At 47.0% G+C, this 20,347-nt stretch overlaps 2 protein-coding genes across 4 annotated transcripts in view; one reads left to right on the top strand and one right to left on the bottom strand.

Moving 5' to 3' along the window:
* The window catches only part of LOC310669598 (tigger transposable element-derived protein 1-like), a 433,144-nt gene that overhangs the window by 405,450 nt on the left and 7,347 nt on the right, over positions 1-20,347 (bottom strand). The gene's annotated exons all lie outside the window — the stretch shown is intronic.
* Positions 7,026-8,506, top strand: LOC310669917 (uncharacterized protein; the record flags this gene model as incomplete). The annotated part of the gene is made up of 2 exons (XM_083424380.1): positions 7,026-7,399; positions 8,094-8,506. Exons 1-2 carry the CDS (start codon positions 7,063-7,065, stop codon positions 8,504-8,506), a joined length of 750 nt encoding a protein of 249 aa, XP_083280506.1. The 5' UTR covers positions 7,026-7,062.

The raw sequence follows: 20,347 nt of genomic DNA, 5'->3' as shown, positions 1-20,347 counted from the left end.
CAGGGCTGATTTCCTTAAGAATGGATGCGTTTGATCTTCTTGCAGTCCATGGGACTCTCAAGAGTCTCCTCCAGCACCATGATTCAAAAGCGTCAATTCTTCGGCGATCAGCCTTCTTTATGGTCCAGCTCTCACTTCCATACATCACTACTGGGAAAACCATAGCTTTTACTATACGGACCTTTGTTGGCAAGGTGATGTCTCTACTTTTTAAAATGCTGTCTAGGTTTGCCATTGCTTTCCTCCCAAGAAGCAGGCGTCTCTTAATTTCGTGACTGCTGTCACCATCTGCAGTGATCATGGAGCCCAAGAAAGTAAAATCTCTCACTGCCTCCATTTCCTCCCCTTCTATTTGCCAGGAGGTGATGGGACCAGTGGCCATGATCTTCGTTTTTTTGATGTTGAGCTTCAGACCATATTTTGCGCTCTCTTCTTTCACCCTCAATAAAAGGTTCTTTAATTCCTCCTCACTTTCTGCCATCAAGGTTGTGTCATCTGCATATCTGAGGTTGTTGATATTTCTTCCAGCAATCTCAATTCCGGCTGGGGATTCATCCAGCCCAGCCTTTCGCATGATGAATTCTGCATATAAGTTAAATAAGCAGGGAGACAAAATACAGCCTTGTCGTACTCCTTTCCCAATTTTGAACCAATCAGTTGTTCCATATCCAGTTCTAACTGTAGCTTCTTGTCCCACATAGAGATTTCTCAGGAGACAGATGAGATGATCAGGCACTCCCATTTCTTTAAGAACTTGCCATAGTTTGCTGTGATCGACACAGTCAAAGGCTTTTGCATAGTCAATGAAGCAGAAGTAGATGTCTTTCTGGAACTCTCTAGCTTTCTCCATAATCCAGCGCATGTTTGCAATTTGGTCTCTGGTTCCTCTGCCTCTTCTAAATCCAGCTTGCACTTCTGGGAGTTCTCGGTCCACATACTGCTTGAGCCTTCCTTGAAGAATTTTAAGCATAACCTTGCTAGCGTGTGAAATGAGTGCAATTGTGCAGTAGTTGGAGCATTCTTTAGCACTGCCCTTCTTTGGGATTGGGATGTAGACTGACCTTCTCCAATCCTCTGGCCACTGCTGAGTTTTCCAAACTTGCTGGCATATTGAGTGTTGCACCTTAACAGCATCATCTTTTAAAATTTTAAATAGTTCAGCTGGAATACCATCACTTCCACTGGCCTTGTTATTTGCAATGCTTTCTAAGGCCCATTTGACTTCACTCTCCAGGATGTCTGGCTCAAGGTCAGCAACCACACTACCTGGGGTGTACGAGACATCCATATCTTTCTGGTATAATTCCTCTGTGTATTCTTGCCACCTCTTCTTGATGTCTTCTGCTTCTGTTAGGTCCTTACCACTTTTGTCCTTTATTATGGTAATCTTTGAACGAAATGTTCCTTTCATATCTCCAATTTTCTTGAACAGATCTCTGGTTCTTCCCATTCTGTTGTTTTCCTCCAAAGCAGCTACTCTATTCCAAACTTTCAAATGGAAAGCATAATGCTGGTAGTCAACAAAAGAGGTTTAAAGACTGTCTCAAGGCATATCTTAAAAAATGAAGTATAAACACCAACAATTGGGAAACACTTGCCTGCGAGTTCTCCACTTACAGACTCATTGTTAAAACCCTGTTTATGGAAGACAATCTTACTCAGCTACGAGTGATCACAGGAGAAGAGGAAGAGGGGGAGGAGGAAGCAGCTAGGAGCCTGACTCTCTGCTTCTACTTCCTCTTCATGGCTCCATCTGGATGCTGTGACAATAGGAAACAGATCTGGACTGACATACAGTGGTACCTTGGTTTATGAACTTAATCCGTTCTGGAAGTATGTTCTTAAACCAAAACCATTCTTAGACTGAGACGTGCTTTCCCTAATGAGGCCTCCCACCACCAGTGCCCTTCCACTGTTTGTATTCTGTTTTTAGACCAAGGTAAAGGTCTCAAACTGGGACACTATTTCCAGTTTGGCAGAGTTTGTAAACCAAATCGTTCTTAAACCAGACTGTTCTTAAACCGAGTTACCACTGTACAGCATACCTGTTTTGGGAAGCACCTGAGAGCTTGGGATTCTTCCTCTGGTTGCTCAGAAAGATCTATTGCAGTTCCTCTCTTATCAGCTTTGCACCATTCATCAAAATGAATTACATGTCTTACTTACACTGATCTCTCCCATCTTTAAGTCTAAAATTCTCTATCCTTTGCCTCCAGAAGCATATCCTACCACGATTCCTAGTTCTGCTCTGGAGTCTGGTTTTTGCCTATGGGGGGGGTCACATATGTTCTTGCATACCAAAGTTCAAAAGATGAGTGTTATGGGAATGTTGTGGGTAGCAGGAGAGGATATATTTATTAATATTATCCTTCCTAACTCACACTAGCAAGTTTCTTCATATAGCAGAGTGCATTCCCCTATTACACAGCACGAATCTGGTTACAGACTCGTTAGAATCTCTTAAGTTCTATTATTCCTGGTTAAAATCCCTCAAATCCCTCCTAAAAGAATAAAGACACAACAGTCTTACTCATAAGTAACAAAAAGACGTTTATTCACGATTAGCACAGTGTGATCCCTGAAGGCAGGCTTAAGGCTTGAGGTTACAAATAAGTACAAATATCTCCCATATGGGAGATAACCCAAGTACTGCTGGCTGAGAGCTGGCTGAGAGCCAACAGTGTAGTCCAGGTGAAGCAGGAAACAGGCAGGACAAAAAAGAAAGAGGGGAAGAAGGGAGGTGGCTACATGACTTGGCCTTTTACCAGGTCTGGAAAGGTCACATGCAAAAGAAGGATGCTCCAGCCAGGTGTAACAGGAAGTTCAACTGGCTGGCTGGACCAACATCCCCTGCATGTCCACTCTAGCAAAACAGGTAATGTTGTACTTAACTGCACCAGTGGGTTACAACCCACAAGTGTATAGCTCCCTTAGTAGGCAGTATGTTTTGGAGGTACACTGCAGTGGAGACTGTGTCTCCCCACATATGTTTGGGGAGATATGTATCACTTACCAGGCATCTGAGAGAAAAACTTTCTATCTGCAACTGAGTTCTGTTGCAGGGTGTAGGGTGCACTCCTTAGCTGTGTAATGCCAAGAGGTTTCTCATGTGGTGTGAAGTGTACTCACCACCATCATTGCTCATGAAAATTTTGGGTTTCCTCTGGAACTTGTTGTTCACCATGGTGAGGTATTTTCTGAACACCTCCATGGTTTCACATCTCTCCTTAAGAATATATGCAACATTTTATCTTGAGAAAGCATCTAAGAAAATTAGATGGTGCTTAATTTTCTATTGTGAGGGAACATTCAGTGGAAAACATATTATTAGTGTGTGAACAACATCAAGTACTTTGGTACTTTGCTCTGTACATGGAGGAGAAGAAGGTTTTGCCATTTCCCAGTACAGTAATGTAGTTCACACACTTTTTGGTGATGGAAGCATCCTGAGTTACCCTTACTCTTCTTTCAAGCTCCTTGTGCAGTACTGTATAGTCATAATGGCTTTGATGTCTCAGTGGCCAAATATTCTGTGCCAAAGTTCCACATTTGTGTCACCCTTCTGGAGGGATTGAGCCACACATTCACTCTGGGGTTCTGAAAAATCAGTCTTATATACACCATTAGTTAGAGGTGCTTCTTCTGCATACAATCCCCATCTCAAATCGGTCTAGAGAAAACCAAGCCAACCATGCTTGTTCTCAGACAACAGAACCAAGAGGAACTCTCATCCTGAAGTGCAAATGGGAGGAAGTTGTAAGTGGGTTGCAAGTTAAGATTGTGTCCAGCTAAACTTCAAAGGACAAAGAAATCAGCATACAGGTCAAAGGTGCAGAAATAGCCTAGGAACCTGGAGGTCTATTATAACCCAATGTAAACCCCTTACTGCAAGTTGAGTTTCACCTAAACTTTCAACAGAAATGGCATAGAATCATAGAGTCAGAAGGGAACCCAATGGCCATCTAGTCCAACCCCCTACAATGTAGGATTTTTTTTGCCCAACATGGGGCTTGAACCCATCAGTGGCAGAGCTAGCCTCTCTGGCACCCAGAGCGGCACATATGCCGTGCAGCTGGGAGGTGGGGCAAGTTGTCGGGGGGGGGCGATCAGCATGGTGATTGGCGCCCAGGAAGGCATTAGGGGCAGTGATCAGCGCCCACTGGAGGCGACCAGCGCAGCGATTGGCGTCCGGGGGGCGATCGACATGGTGATCGGTGCCTGGGGGGCAGCACAGCAATCTGTCCGGGGGGGGGGTTGTCACACACATCCTCAGGGATGACACCCAGGACAGGCCGCCCCCATCGCCCCCTCTTCCTATGCCCCTGGAACGCATGATCCTGAGATTAAGAGACAGTGCGGCTAACCAAGATTGATAGTGATCAAATGCAGAGCCCCACACTTTAGCTTCCTTTCAAGTGGGAGGCAAGGGCTGCAGAAAGTGGCAGTAATGTGCTCAACCCGTGAAAGCAACATGGTCTAATGAGGGAGGGGGCCATCCAGGAAACGGCAGCATAGATGAGAACTATCATAGATGGAACTGTAGAGTTGGAAGAAAAGCCCAATGGTTATCTCATCCAACCCCCTGCAATGCTGAATAACCTCTCACAATTGGGCACCCAACCTCTGTTTATAATTGCCATTTATTTGAATGGTGCTATGGGTGGCACTGTGGGTTAAACCACAGAGCCTAGGACTTGCCGATCAGAAGGTCGGCGGTTCAAATCCCCGCAATGGGGTGAGCTCCCGTTGCTTGGTCCCTGCTCCTGCCAACCTAGCAGTTTGAAAGCATGTCAAAGTGCAAGTAGATAAATAGGTACCGCTCCAGTGGGAAGGTAAATGGCGTTTCCGTGCACTGCTCTGGTTCGCCAGAAGCGGCTTAGTCATGCTGGCCACATGACCCGGAAGCTCCCTCAGCCGGAAGCTCCCTCAGCCAATAAAGTGAGATGAGCACCACAACCCCAGAGTCGGCCACGACTGGACCTAATGGTCAGGGGTCCCTTTACCTTTACCTACCCAGTACCCACATGTGGAGGTATGTGCCTGTGCAGGTGCACTCTCTCCAGCATTTTGGTGAAATTCCTGGGCATATTAGCACTGGTTTTCTTGGTGTTAGGTACAACATGTAGGTGATTTTCAGAGTGAGTTCTTTTCTTTTTGTTGATATGGATTTAAAGTGAGGTTTAGACCACATTCTGGTCCATTGAGTGGGGTTAATCTCATAGCCTATGTCATCCTCCCATTGTTTTTTGATTGTGTCTAGGGAGTTTGTGGGATTTTGGAGTACTATTTTGTATACTGTGGATCCCATCCCTTTACCGTGTCCCTTTATTGTTAGGAGGAGGTTTTTGAAGGTTCTCAGTGGCCGAGTTGCTGCTGATTTTACTGCTGGATTGTTTAAGAGGGCATGTAATTGGTGATGTGTTAACCAGGACATTTGGGTGTCTTCTAGTCTGCCTTGTATTTCTTGTGTTGACAAAGGTTTGTTATTTTATAGAAGTCTGTTAGACAATATAAGCCTTTGGTTTGCCAGGTTTTTATCTGGAAGTTTTGTGCTGCATGGTGGAATAATGGGTGGTGTGCCAGGGGAGTTAGTGGGGATGGGGTTGGGGATAGTTTGCCTATTTCTGTTTTCCATGCTTTGAGCATGGTCTGTGTGTACCTGTTAAGTGTTGTGGGAATTTTCCTTAGTTTGTATGGGAGGAGTGGGTATGCTGTAGTGCAGGTATTTTCAATTGTGTCCCTCTCTAGGTGTATCCATTGTTTTGTCTCATCTTCTAGTATATATGGGGTTATATGGCGTATTTGGTTGGCACTGTAATATGCTTCTATGTTGGGGATTCCCCATCCTCCCTCTGAGGTGGGGAGGTGCAGGTATTTGGGGCTTATTCTTGGTTTTTTATGTGAGAAGATAAAAGAGTGTAGTTTTCTCTGCCATCTGCGGAGTTGGGTTGGGGGGATCCAGATTGGGAGGGTTTGGAATAAGTAGGTTAGTTTTGGGAGGGTGATCATTTTGATCATGGCTATTTTGTCTGAGAGAGTGAAATTCATGTTGTTCCATCTCTTTAGGTCTTTGTTTATATGTCACCACAGGGGCTTGTAGTTGTGGAGGTACAATTTCTTGAGGTTTCTGGTTATTGGTACCCCTAGGTATCTGAACTTGGGGTGGCAAAGTTTTATCTTGGTGACATTAGTGAGTTGTTTTTGGGTGTGATGAGGGGTGTTGAAGCACATAGCAAGGTAGGTTAGATTGAGAGAAACTGATTGCCTCAAGGTTATTGGACAGCATTCTGACCACTGCACCACACTGCCCCTTAAGAAGCGCCTCTGAACCACGGAGACTCATGAGTGGTCCAGGCTTGGAGCGGCAGAGCCAGCTGTTTTTCTAAAGAGTGATGCGTCTAGACAGAGTTTTTCTGGCGAGTTTATATCTTCAAGCTCCGTTTGTTTGTAACTCAAACATGGATTTTGGCTAATAGTGCCTTAGAGACCAACTAAGTTTGTTCTGTTACTCCTGAGTAAGCTTGGGTAGACTCCTGGGGATACCCCCCCCCCCACGAACCGGGAAGGAGACAAATTTCAGTCCGCTTCTGGAGCTTCTGGCGCCCACTTGCCACGGGAAGGGAGCGTTTCGATGCCTCTAAACCCCACCAGCTCTCCATACTAGAGCACCTGCATCGAAGGCGCAAGGCCCCTGGTTCAATTCCCGGGCAGGGTCGGGAATGTTCCACCCACCGCCCCCCTTTGAAAGCCCAGAGAAGAGTTGCCGTATAGCGGAGAGGACACCTAGGGAGATAGACCAAGGGTCTGGCTTCCAGTGTAAGCTGGCTTTCTGCTCGGAGCGCTCGTGCAGCCAGAATCGGGGCCGCCCTAGCGGATACAGCGCCTATGCAGCCTTTAAGAGAGGATGTTTGATAACGGGACATTGCCTCTGACTGGCTGCGCTTGAGTGGGACGGACCTGTTCGTGTGGGGGGCGGGTTAGACTAGCCAGGCAGACTTCGTTCGCTTGCTGGAGAGAGTCGGTCAGATCTTCGAGGTGAGCCCAGCTGACAGTTGCGCCGCCATGAAGTGTTCTCTGCTCTTCGCTCTTCTGCTGCTGCTGTTGCTGCGCCTTCTGCCTTGTGGCGAGACCCAGAGCACGGCCCCTGCTCCCACCGAAGACCCCTTGATGCTGAACGAGACCAATGGATCGATGTGCGCTCAGTGGCTGTACGGGTCCGAGCCGCCAGTGGTGGAAGCTTTCCAGTGCGCGGGGCAACCCGACGGCCCCGAAGTCAAGTTCTGCTGCGGGACCTGCGATCAGATGCGCAATTGCTCCTTCGAAGAGCTCGCCAAGGGCTCCCCAGCGCGCCCCACCGACGGCGGACCACAGCAGTGCCCTACTTCGTCTCCAGTGACCCGTAAGGCGACCACCTCCCTTTCTATCTCTTAGTACCTAGGGTGAACACTACCTGCGCGCTGCCCCTAATTCTGCATGCGAACCTGCCGTCCTCTCTCTTTTAGACGTAGGTTCCCCGCTCCCCAGCTGGTTCCCATTTCCTTCTATTTCTGTCCGTCCCGCTCTTGAACTTGCGGTGATGCGCAGAAGACTCTGGGTTGCCGCCGTCGGACTAGCTTGCTGACGGGCATGCAAGTAGCTCCGAAAGAGTTTGGCAAGATTTGTACACGGGGTGGGGAGTGGGCAACTTTCCCGAAAAAGTCCGGAGTGTCCTGCTTTCTAGGCTACTCCCGTATAGGAACGTTTGTCCCAGGGAGTCTTCTCAGATGAGTGTAGTAAGACTTCGGTTACTATGAAACACTTTCCTTTCCTTGAGAATATTAGGATATTTGTCTTGGTACCTAAAGAAGGAGGGGAAGGTAGTTCCTGTACTCAGTATGCGGTGGACTTTATTTCTTGGCGTATTGACTCCTGAAGAATGGCTTCAGTTTGAGATGCTTTACCTTAGGATGCTAGCCATATCCGCGCTCCTCCTAGTTTTGGAATTCAAAATCCCCTGCTCCATTCCTGGGGAGTCCAGTTTGTCCCGTTGAGCCGAACTCTCGAGCAAATGGGTAGCAGAACAAGCACTAATCACAGTCTTTCTTCTGTTTCAGAGTTGGAGAGGGTGACTTTGTTTACCGGAGGAGTTGCTGCTAGCGTGGTATTCTACTTCGCTGTTTACCGTACTTACAAGATATTCTGGCGTAGAAAGCGATCCACCGGCGAAGCACAGGAAGGGATCGAGCTAGAGGTCACCCCTTCTGAAAGATCCCATGACTCCTCCGATCGCTCCAGCACATTGGCTGCACCGTCGCCCGCTGGTGCAGAGGGTCTTCAGAGTGTCCGTGGCGCTCCTCCTGCTGCATCTGCCAGCCCACCGAGTGTGCAGCCCCAAGCTAGGGGCTCTGAGAATGTGACCATCATGTGGTATCCAACAGGATTTATCCCACTCCGAATTGGCCCTCCTTCTGCCTCACAGCCAAACCAGGGCGGCAAAAAAAACCCGGCTAGGTCAGAGAAGAAGTAGGAGACCCTCCTCTAATTTAAGGGGTTAGGCTCCTCTGCTAAAGCTGATCACCCACAGCATGCTTTTTAGAATCAGGGAAATTAGCTGATCCTATGAGGAGGATGTCTTGCAATCTATTAACTAGAATATCACCTACTATTATTCAATACTATCAGTCACTGCTTTGTTGTAATAAAGTGTTTTTATCATTTTGTCATGTGCTTAAAGTATGCATTGAATCTGCACTGAAAAGCTTGTTGTGGCTCAGCATGTTGAATCACTGTGTTTGACTTTTGCTATCGGAGGCTTGTTACCTGCTCTATATTGGCACAAGCCGGGGGTCTGTCTTATGGGAGGGTATTTTTTTTTTCTTTTGCCATATAATAGTCTCTGAGGTTTCCTTAATCTTTCATTGTATAACCATTTCTGTGTATGACTCCTGCAGAGGCAAATCAGGAAAGCCCGGACGGGTCCTGAATCATTTGCTTCTTGAATGCATAGAATCATGTTTGTATCTTTTGTCAATGTATCTACCAAATCATCAATAAAAATGTTTTTTTGCAACCTGGTCTCTTCAATTCTAATTTTCCATCTTCTGACTAAATTCTATTGCAGCTGGGATTTGATATGATGTGGCGCAGCAGTTTAACTGCCTATATTAGATCTCTAGCCTTGATTAGCACTTGAAGATGCAATTCTATTTGCTTTCTATTATGTTTATATTTTACCCTTCCTCCAAGGAGCCAGTAGGCGAGACAGTAAATGTCCAGATGTGGCCCAAGGAGTGCCATGGAGAAGGAGGGATTTGCTCTCCCCATCCCTAGCCCAACACTCTCAACACTACGCTATACTTGATTAAAGACCCTAAACCAGCGGTTCTCAACCTGTGGGTCCCCAGGTGCTGTTGGACTGCAACTCCCATCTTCCCTAAGCTCTGGCCTTGCTAGCTAGGGTTGATGGGAGTTGTAGTTCAACATCATCTGGGGACCCACAGGTTGAGAAAGGCTGCCCTAAATAGTCACAGGTCACCCTGGTGATTATCTCAGGCAAAGATTGTCGGCTGGCTTGTGGAACTGGGGGGGGGGGGTCTTGGGTGCTCTCTCTCTCTGCTCCCTTCTTGCCCTTCACAAATAACCCAGAGGTGCATTTTAAATAAAAGCACACCTTCTACTCACATAAAAACACCAGGCAGGCCCCACAAATAACTCAGAGATGCATTTTAAATAAAAGGACACATTCTGCTCATGTAAAAACACGCTGAGCCAGATTGTGGAACTGGTGGGAGAGTTTTGGGTGCTCTCACCCTTAATGTTCCTGTTTCTCTCTCTCTGCTCCCTCCTTGCCCTCCATGAGGTGGGGCCTTAGGATACTGATAGGCAGTTCACCCCACTTTTCAGGGAACAGAATGTTTTAAATCTCCCCTCCCTCTTCCACAATTCTGATGGAAGTACCCCCCCCCCCAAGTTTCAGTCATCATGGGAATCATGGGGAGGGAAGATTCAACCAGCCAGCAGGGGAGAAGAGGTTGGGGGAGGGGGGAGGGGGGAGGAAGTGGGGGAAGAAGAGTGTGAAGCATCTCTGATTCGACCCTCTGCTGAGAGATTACTCCAAGAGAATCCAGATGTTGATGGGAGAAAGGTGGCTCACTCCTCTTCTCCCTGCCACACTTTGTTCAAGTCCATAGCACTGAGTGTTGGCAGGGCGCAAGCACAGCATGGGAGCATTCCAAACCTCAGCCAGGGGAGCATCATGACAGCACAGAGCAGCACATCCAAATTGCTCTGCCAGTCTGGAGCCCAAGTCAGGCCAGGTACCATCATATGATGGCTTCATCCATGAAGCAATTTGCCCCTCTTGCCCCCCCCCCTTCTGCTGCTTTTTCTGCTGGCATGAGCAGCAGGACTACAAATCCAGTGGTGGCCCTGCCATTTCCTCAAGCTCTGAAGCTCCCTTTGGATTGCAGAGTGGAGAAGTTACAAAGGCCACATGCATAGCCTCTGGAGTGATGTCAGAGAAGGTGAATGCATCCTTCCATCAATATGACGGCATTTCTGACATCAAACAACTTCAAAACAGGGAATTGAGGATGGGCAAAGCAGCACAGAGGTATAGCATGCGTACAATTCTGAAGAACTGAAAGAAGCAGCAATGTGGCCTGCCCTTTTTTTTAGTGGAACTGAGAGCATTTCATGCCAGCTGGGGGGAAAGGCAGGGGTCAGACCACTTGCCAGTGGTGGACTGGGCCCAAAATGGCCGTGGCATGGATCAGATGGGCATCACACCTTTTCCTTCACAGCCCCCTTTCCCCTGCTGGGGAGCCCTTCTTCAGCTCCCCCTCCCCCATCACCTCTGGTTCTGAGTGACCCCACTGCTCATCTGATTACTGGCAGGGAAGGTTGTGGGCTGCGTAAGAAGAGGCAGTGGTCCAGAAGCAGCCAAGGGGGTTCAGAGAGAAAAAGGGCATATGTCCTGGAGGCCGTGACCAGAGAGTGTGCGCATTGCGTGGAAAATCTACCAAATACAAGCCAGATATGCACATTCCCTGAAACCTCTTGGGACGTTATGCATGCTGACTAGGAAATAGGCACAATTCCCTCTTCACAGATGCATTGGGTGCACATTCTCCATGAGGTGTGGTGAATGTGCACAATGGCCGCTTGTTGCACATATTAACTACCAGTCCCCATAGCAGATATCATCCATGCTAGGATTCTTAGGACTAATTAAATTTAGAATTTAATTATTCAGTGTTTTTTATTTTATTCTGATGTGCTCATGAAAAAGATTTTTTAAACAAAATTACAGCATTACATGTTCCGAGTAATGATTAGTGCAGCCATCATGTGAAGTTCAAGTCCTTTTTGAACTAGTTTTTGGTCTCTGCAGCTGTCTCCTCTGCTGCTACTCTTTCATTTGAGCTGGGGGGGGGGGAGGCGCATGGGTTCAAGGTGGTGGGAGAAGTGGTAGCAAGTTCTGGGTTCCAGCAAGATCTCTGAACTCACCTTCTTGGGTGTGAGCTCCACTGAAAAGAGGGAACTTTCCACTACAAAATATACTTAGAATGCATACTTGTGGGAAGGCATATACCGTATTTTTTGCCCCATAGGACGCACTTTTTCCCCTCCAAAAATGAAGGGGAAATGTGTGTGCGTCCTATGGGGCGAATGCAGGCTTCGCGCGGTTCTCCGCAAGGCGCGAGAGCCCTGCACTACAGAAAAAACATTTCTGTATAACCAGGCCATTGGCTAATAAAACGATCTATGTCCTTTTAAACCGTGTGGGACAAGGGTTATTGGTTTGTGGGGGTTTTCAGTATTTTGTGTTCTCATTTTGTATTTTTGTGAACTGCCTTGTGATCTTTGGCTGAATAGCTGTATATTTAAATAAATAAATAAATTAAAAAAAACTAGAACCATAGGGTGGAAGGGAGCCCAAGGCTCATATAGTCCAAACCCCTGCAATGCACATGCATGTTTACTCTAGAGTAAACTCAAAAGCTATGGTTAGGTTAAGGTGCCTGGGGGCCCTGCTGAAGTTCTCAAAATAAGGCCACCACTTCCACGCAAAAGAAATACCTGAAATAAGGTGCCAACGTTTTTTCCAATATTGATAGAAAAGGAAGAAGATACTCTGAGCATGTGCAGTTTTTCCCATTTTAAACTCTCTTGACTCATCATTGGTTTTAGTTACTTCATGCCAAGGGCCTATCACCAGCTCACAGTCTAACTCCATTTGGCACTTTCCATTTCCTAAACTGTGTGTCAAAGCATCTTCTTAGGGCACCTCTTCTGCCCAAAGCATACACACCAAGCATATTGAAATTCAATTGCGGCACATAGAGAACAGGAATCTCTGTTAGTTCAGTTTTACCTGTACTGTGTTACCCTGCTTTTATTTGTCTTTTTTACGTTGTTTTACTGTTTAATTTAATGTTTTATTTGTGTGAACAGCACGCGCACACGTGCATGCGCACGCACACACACACACCCCAAGCATGTTATTTTCTTGTGCTTGCTGTTGCACTCTTACATGCTAATCAAGATAATGAGAGCTGTGGAAGGCAGGTAAAGCTTTCAGTCAGAGGATGCCAATTACCAGCTAAAGCTAAGTTAGACTAGAGATCGCAAAAATTATTTGGCCCTTTTGCAAACCATTGATACCATGTACACACTGCAAACACACACCCTCAAATTCCCTTCAAGTCAATGAGTATTTTAGAAGTTTGCTTTCCACTCTGCAGGTGTAACACACACCATATGAAAGCTAGGCTCCAAAGACATCTTTAAACCCTAGTTTTTTGAAGGTGAGGCAGGGAAAGCAGGGAACCCTGAGGACACAAGGAAGTGCCTCTGTAGGTTCATGTGGGCACCATGTTGGTGACCCAAGAATGAGACCAATCAATTTAAGACAGAGACCAATATCCAATAACATGTTTTTATTGAATTGGTACATGTGGTTTGTAAACATAAATTTGGACAAGTGTTTGTGCTATAAAAATAGCTTCCTGCATCGCAGGAGCAATAGATTAGTGAGGCACCCATCAAGGTTTGCCTGCTTTGCTTCTTGAGGGGTCGTATATAGAAGTGGTCCTACAAATCTCAAGATCAAACAAAAGTGCTTTGGGACAACATAATGTAGGAATGTTAAGGAGGGTAGGAGGGGATGTATTGTTTTGATATCTTCCCTCCTCACTCACACTAGGGAGCAAACAACAGAGCACATTCCCTTTGCAACTTATTGGAAGAAAGTTGATTATTCATTAGAATCCTTTAATTAAGCAATCCAGTTTGGCTTGTCCAGTCTGCACTGTTCCTGGTAAGTTTCCCATTTATTTCCCTCTTAAAATAATAATACAAAAAAACACAGTCTTCTTTAAACATAAGAACAAAGTTTTACTCACATTCAGTTCACAGCAGTCATCTGAAGGCAGGCTTTATCTTGGGATTTCAGTGAAAAGACATCTGAGCTACATCTCAGACTTTCTGCTTGTGACGCTTGAGCCATGTGCTGGCTAAGAGTCCAGAGAGCAAGAGTAAGAGTAAGAAAGTAAGGGAGTAAGAGAGAGATGGTTGCGTGGCCAGCCCTTTTATCTGATCAGCTAGGCTCATGCCCATCTACTTAGTCACACACAGGGGGAGAGAAGGCTCCACAGCAGGTATGACAATGTCCTCCCAGTCCGGAGCCACATTCCCCCCCTGTGTGTCTATTCTAGGCAATAGGAAAATATTGTACTTGACCGCTCAAGGAATAATACATGACATATTAACTCCCATGGTAACTGCACAAAGCCCCCCCCCCCCCCGCGCTTGTCTCTATGTAGGCAATAAATATGAAAAGTAGGAACAGACATGCAAACAAAATCATTTATGGGAAAGATCAAGCTGACTCAAAATACATCTCTCCCACCCCTGTCCCAAAGTAAACGTAACAAGATGTTGTGTAGCAGTTCAACAATGATACATCATGTCTTCACTGGTCCCATTTGCAGAGATTATTTTCAGGGCATCATCTGTGCTTTGAGTACAACACAACCATCATTTGCAGGGATGAATCATAGACGCATAGAACTGCAGAGTTGGGAGGGAGCACGAGGGTTTTCTAGTCTTCCCCCCAAGCTACCAATTGAGCTATACAGCTATGAGATGGTGTGTTCCCTGCTACTGGCAGCTGGGGTAGTTCAGCCAAACCAACAACTTTCTGGGTTGTACTTACACCGTGTCTTGTACTTACCAGTTTAGTAATCTCTGCTGAGGCAGCACAGAACTAACTCTGCCCTGTAGGAAAAGAATATACAGTCATATCTCGGGTTGCAGATGCTTTGGGTTGCGCAGTTTTGGGTTGCGCACTGTGCCGAACCTGGAAGTACCGGGACGGGTTACTTCTGGGTTTCGGCACTTGTGCATGCACAGAAATGCTAAATTGCTCTTTGTGCATGCGCAGAAGTGCAGAAGCGCCTCCCGCGCATGTGCAGACGCGGCACTGTGGGTTGTGAAAGCTGTGGGTTGCGAACATGCTTCCAGCACAGATCACGTTTGCAACCCGAGCGTCCACTGTACAATGCCATCTCATGCAGTCCATTACTGAGGCCACCTGTGGATGTACACCCACCTGTAGATGTAAAGGAGAAATTGTTCCAGGAACAAACACTCTAGATTTCCACTCAGATGGACAGAAAGCTTGGAGAGAGAGAATTTCTATAGACCACAACACCCCCTACTCCTCGGCCCTCAAATCTGTCCTGATGTTGGGCCTTAAAAGTATGTTCAATACTACCATGCTTTTTCGAAGGCTCAAATATTTACATCAAAAACCATTTCCTAATCAGGGGTGTAGGAAGGGGGGGCAGGGCGCCCCAGATGTCCACACTGCCCAGTTGTCATCTCTGAGGAGGGCGACAAAATCCCCCCCATGGCGGATCACTGCTCTGCTCCCCAGGCGCCCATCACCGCACCCTTTGCCCCCCTGGATGCCCATTGCTGTGTCCATTGCCCCCATTGGGCACCCATCGCCGCACCGATCACCCCCTGGGCACTGATTACTGCACTGATTGCCCCCAATGGGCACCGATCACCATGCCAATCGCCTCTCTGGGTTGCTTGCCCCGCCCCCCAGGTGCATGGCATGTGCGCCGCTCTGGGTGCCCGAGTGGCATGGGCACTGTTCCTACCATCAGAGACAACCCAAAATGGCTTGTATTTCTGCCCGGACTTCAACCTCAGTTAGCAGTGGGATAAATTCTGTTTTTTTATCTACTTGTCTGTCAACAGAGAATTGTTATTTGAACTAAAAGAATGTAAAAAATAACTTTGCAGGGCATCAGATCTGAAGTACTTCACCTATATATATTGGAGGAAGGGATGGGTAGAGTAAAAACAATTCTTGGAGTGGAAGTACAAGAGAGATTCCATGGGGAAGAGTCCCGTTTCTCCCCCTCATACTCCAACAATATCCAGATCTGTTCCTCTAGAAGAGATAGGTAGGCTAACTGCACTGGGTTCAGTGATGACATTAGAAGGAATATGTTCAGGCCAATGGATCAGAACCCTTGTTTCTCCAACAACATATCCTCCAGTAAGGGCAGGGGTTTTTACAAGGCCAAACTATTTTCCACCTTCGCCACATCAAGCAGCTGGTCCTTACCTCTCCTGCCCTGACCTGGCCACAGTGATCCATGCAATGGTCACCTCCAGGCTTGACTACTGTAATTCGCTCTACGCGGGGCTGCCCTTGAAGCTGTCCCAGAAACTCCAGCGGGTGCAGAATGCTGCAGCGAGGCTCCTCACGGGGTCTCTGCCATGGGAGCATATTCACCCAGTGCTTTTCAAGCTACACTGGCTCCCGGTGGAGTACAGGGTCAGGTTTTAGGTGCTGCTTTTGACCTTTAAAGCCCTTCACGGCCTAGGACCCTCGTACCTACGGGACCGCCTCTCCCGGCATGCCCCACGGAGAGCCTCACGGTCCATAAATAGCAACACCCTAGTGGTCCCAGGCCCTAAGGAAGTTAGATTAGCCTCAACCAGAGCCAGAGCCTTTTCAGCTCTGGCTCCGGTCTGGTGGAACGCTCTGCCTCATGAGACCAGGGCCCTGCAGGATCTGATTTCAGGGCCTGTAAGACAGAGTTGTTCCGCCTGGCCTTTGGCTTGGAGCCAATTTGATTCCCTCCTCCTCTTTCTTTTTTCTTTTCCTTTCCCCTCCTGCGATGAGGCTACATTTTAATATTTTAATGTTTCAATATTTTAATGTTGTATTTTAATTTTGTTTTTAAGTTATTTTTATTATTGCTTGTTAGCCGTCCTGAGCCTGGCCTTGGCTGGGGAAGTCGGGGTATAAATAAAAATTATTATTATTATTATTATTATTATTATTATTATTATTATTATTATCTAAGTCTAGGATTCGTTGTACTTTTATTTTTCCCAAGTCTCCATCTTAGCAGCTCTCTAGGGAGGTGGGAAAATGTGCCTGGGGAGGAAGAACTGGGGAGAGCTGTGGGGGCCCAATCACATTGGTTCTGGGCAACGTGAGGTATGGTGTGGGAGGTAGGGCAAAAAGGATAAAGGGCAGACATGAGAGACAATTGGTGATTGTGTGCCAACACTCTTTCCAACCTGAAGAATTGTGATGGTCCTATCAGCCAGCCCTCAGGTCTATGGCTGCTGCAGTTGAGTACCAGATTAGCCATAAATAAAGTCTCTCATCCATGACTTGGCTGTGGATGAGAAGGCTGACCTGGCCTGCATTACTGAGACCTGGGTGGGTGAACAGGATAGAGTTAGTCTTCCCCAGCTGTCCCCACCTGGATACTTTGCACAGCATTGGGCAAACTTGAGGGCCAGGGATCAGGGAGTACTGTGGTCTACAGAAATCCTCTTCCTCTCTTCAGGCTTTCTGTCCAACTGAATGGGGATCTAGAGTGTTTGTTCCAGGCACAATTTCTCCTTTACATCTACAGGTGTGGCTGTGGATGTGCTGGACCGGTGTCTTGCCTCAGTAATGGACTGGATGAGAGACAATAGACTGAAGCTCAACCCAGATAAGACAGAGGCACTGTTAGTGGTTGGATGGGAGACTGCCTGGTCTTGAGGTGGTTACATTCCCTCTTAGGAGCAGGTACGTAGCTTTGGGGTGCTCCGGGATCCATTGCTGTCACTTGAGGCCCAGGTGGTTTTGCGCCCTGAGGCCCCCAAGGCCATCCCCTGAAATAACCTCATACTGACACGTAATTTTAGTTTAAGTTATTGGGCAAAATTTAGGCCACAACTTTATTGATTACAGCAAAGTGAGCAGTGTTGGCTTAGGCATTGGCAACAGACTATAACTGACTCCTGCCTCTCTGGCTGGAAGTCTGAAAGGGTAGACACCAAACAAGAGAGCAACATCAATGAAGACCAACGAAGCTCACCCTGGGGTTCCTGTGGTCCTGGCACGGCCCCTCAAGTGGACTTTGGACGAGATCCAGGACCCCCAGATTCCTTTACCAGAATACCCTTCTTCATGGAGGGGCAGGTGATGGCCGCACCTCCCCTCCCACACACTTCAATAAGCCAATGCCTAACTGCCAAACCTTACAAAGTTATGACGATTGCTAAGGGGGTAGGCGAAAACCAGGTGGCTACATCCAATCTGCCAAATGGAAAAATTCCTACCCAGCCCCTGCTCCAAAGCAGGTGACCCAATCCAAAGCAAGGCCAAAGCAGCAGCACCTAAAACTAGGGAGGGAGGGCGGGTGTTCGGCAGCATGAGGCAAGTTCCCCTAGTTATGCCGTGCTGCTGCTTTTATAGGCCCCAAAAATCGCGCCAACTGCCCCGATTGGCCCAAACAGCCAAGCACGATCCTGGGGCCCAACGGTTAAGGCTTGGGCAATGCCTGGCAACAACTCTCCCCGTGGGGGTGGCTTAGGGGCCCACGCGCAACCAGGACCCTCAGTAAGGAGGATCCCATTTGCTGGCACAGAGTGTCTTCTGTCAGCTTCAGATGATGGCTCGGCTACGGCCCTATCTGGACAGGGATAGCATAACTTCTGTGGCCTCCTCTATGGTAACTTCTATGTTAGATTACTCTGGTATGTTATACATGGGGCTGCCTCTGAATACGGTTCAGAAACTTCAGCTGGTACAAAATTTGACAACCAGGTTGCTCATGGGGGCAAGACAAGTCGAGCATATAATGCTGCTTTTGGGCCCCATTTAAAGTGCTGGTGCTGACCTATAAAGCTTTACATGTCTCAGGACCTCAATACCTTAAGGACCACCTCTCCTCATACCAACCTGGACCCAGTGCTTGTCACCTGAGGCCCTTCTCAGTGTCCACTCTCCTCTAGAGGTCCATAGGCTGACATATCGCAAACATGTGGTGGCTCCCAGAGAGGCTAGTCTAGAAACATCATTGCATGTCTTTAGGCACCAGGCAAAAACATTTCTCTCTATCCAGGCCTTCAGCTAGTAAACAATCTATGGCCTTTTAAATGTGGAGGGACTTTTGTTTTCATATTTTCTGTGGTTGTTTTATTGTTTTTTATTATTATGCTAAGTAAATTATATTTTTAAAGTTGTACACTGCCTTTGGATCTTCAGATAGTAATAAAAGCAAGTTATGGTTGTGCAGTGTGGAGTTTTGCTTTGGTGGGTGCACCAATCTCTTTCCTTACGTAGAAGTGCACCTCCAGTTATGCTGCTGGTTTACTGTTTGGTCCATAGGATGCACTGATGTCCATGAACAACTCCATGTAGTAAAAACTGAACCTCTGTGTTTCTAGCATTTGCATGATTAAACTGCACTGTTGCCTCATCCTGTAATTTGCAAGATGAAACTACTCAGTAGTGGAATTGGGCCATGGAGATGGCATGATGCCATGAGGAACCTCAACACTATATGGCAGTCGCAGCTCATTGTTAGGATATGGTGGCTGAGAATCAGTAGGATGTGGTGCTGGGTTTTGGAGGAGGGGCAGAGCAGTTGAGGAGGTCCAAGATTTTCCAGATGGTTATGCTCTTGGTTCTCACTGTTGATTGTGTCCTGCGTCCACACTGTAGGGATGAGTGGCAATGCTGGAGGTCCTTAAACAGCCTTATTAGGAAAAAGGTAAAGGTAAAGGGACCCCTGACCATTAGGTCCAGTCATGACCGACTCTGGGGTTATGGCGCTCATCTCACTTTACTGGCCGAGGGAGCCGGTGTACAGCTCCCGGGTCATGTGGCCAGCATGACTAAGCCGCTTCTGGCAAACCAGAGCAGCGCATGGAAACACCGTTTACCTTCCCGCCAGAGCAGTACCTATTTATCTACTTGCACTTTGATGTGCTTTCGAACTGCTAGCTTGGCAGGAGCAGGGACCGAGCAACGGGAGCTGCGGGGATTCGAACCGCCAACCTTCTGATCGGCAAGTCCTAGGCTCTGTGGTTTAACTCACAGCGCCACCCGCGTCCCTATTACGAAAAACTAAACAATAAAAAGAAACTGACATGGGGACAAATAGAAGAAGAAGCCTTCAACCTGGTTTGGTTCCCCTTTATCACATACATAGCCCAACAAGGCAACAAGAAGAATCTGCCAACAACATACATATCAATCTAGCTAACCTGATTCAAAAATACACACTTACACCCTACTCCCTCACAAAAACAATTCTCACTACAGCCAACCAAAGGCAACGAACCACACCTTAAGCCACACTCTCTCACCACCAAGTGAATAATAAGAGAACCCATACAAGTAATGCTGACACAATGGCCCCCCCTGCACTAAGTAGAATAATAGAAGCATAACTACCGCCCCCCACCATTCCCGCCCCTCTTCCCTTTTCTTCTTCTTCTTCCTCCTCGTCCTAATTGTTTAAACCAATTCATGAACTGAGAACTTATACATTGACCACTAATAATGAAACGTATGTTGTAGATATTTTCCCAAATTTATTATGTTATTTTTGTGCTTATACAAATGACGTGAGAAATCTTGATACAGTGGTACCCCGCAAGACGAATGCCTCGCAAGACGAAAAACTCGCTAGACGAAAGGGTTTTTCGTTTTCTGAGGTGCTTCGCAAGACGAATTTCCCTATGGGCTTGCTTCGCAAGACGAAAACGTCTTGCAATTTTGTTTCCTGTTTCTGAAAACCGTTAATACCCAGGGTGCATTGCTTCAAGAGGTGCAGTTGCGACTTGACTTCGAGGAGCAACTCATAGGACGCGGTGTGGTAGCCTTTTTTGAGATTTTTGAAGACCGGTGATTTTTGAAGCTCTTCCAGAACTTCTTTTGCAGCCATTTGGTAAGTTAAACTTTTAAAACTTTTTTGGGGGGTTTGGATTTTGGGTTGGGGTATTTGGAATTCAAGGACTTGGTGTTGGGGAGGGGTTTGCAAGAATC

This window comes from Podarcis tiliguerta, assembly GCF_965153285.1.
Source record: "Podarcis tiliguerta genome assembly, chromosome: Z".
In the NCBI taxonomy this organism is placed as follows: Eukaryota; Metazoa; Chordata; class Lepidosauria; order Squamata; family Lacertidae; genus Podarcis; species Podarcis tiliguerta.
This window is presented reverse-complemented; position numbering and strand designations above follow the sequence as displayed.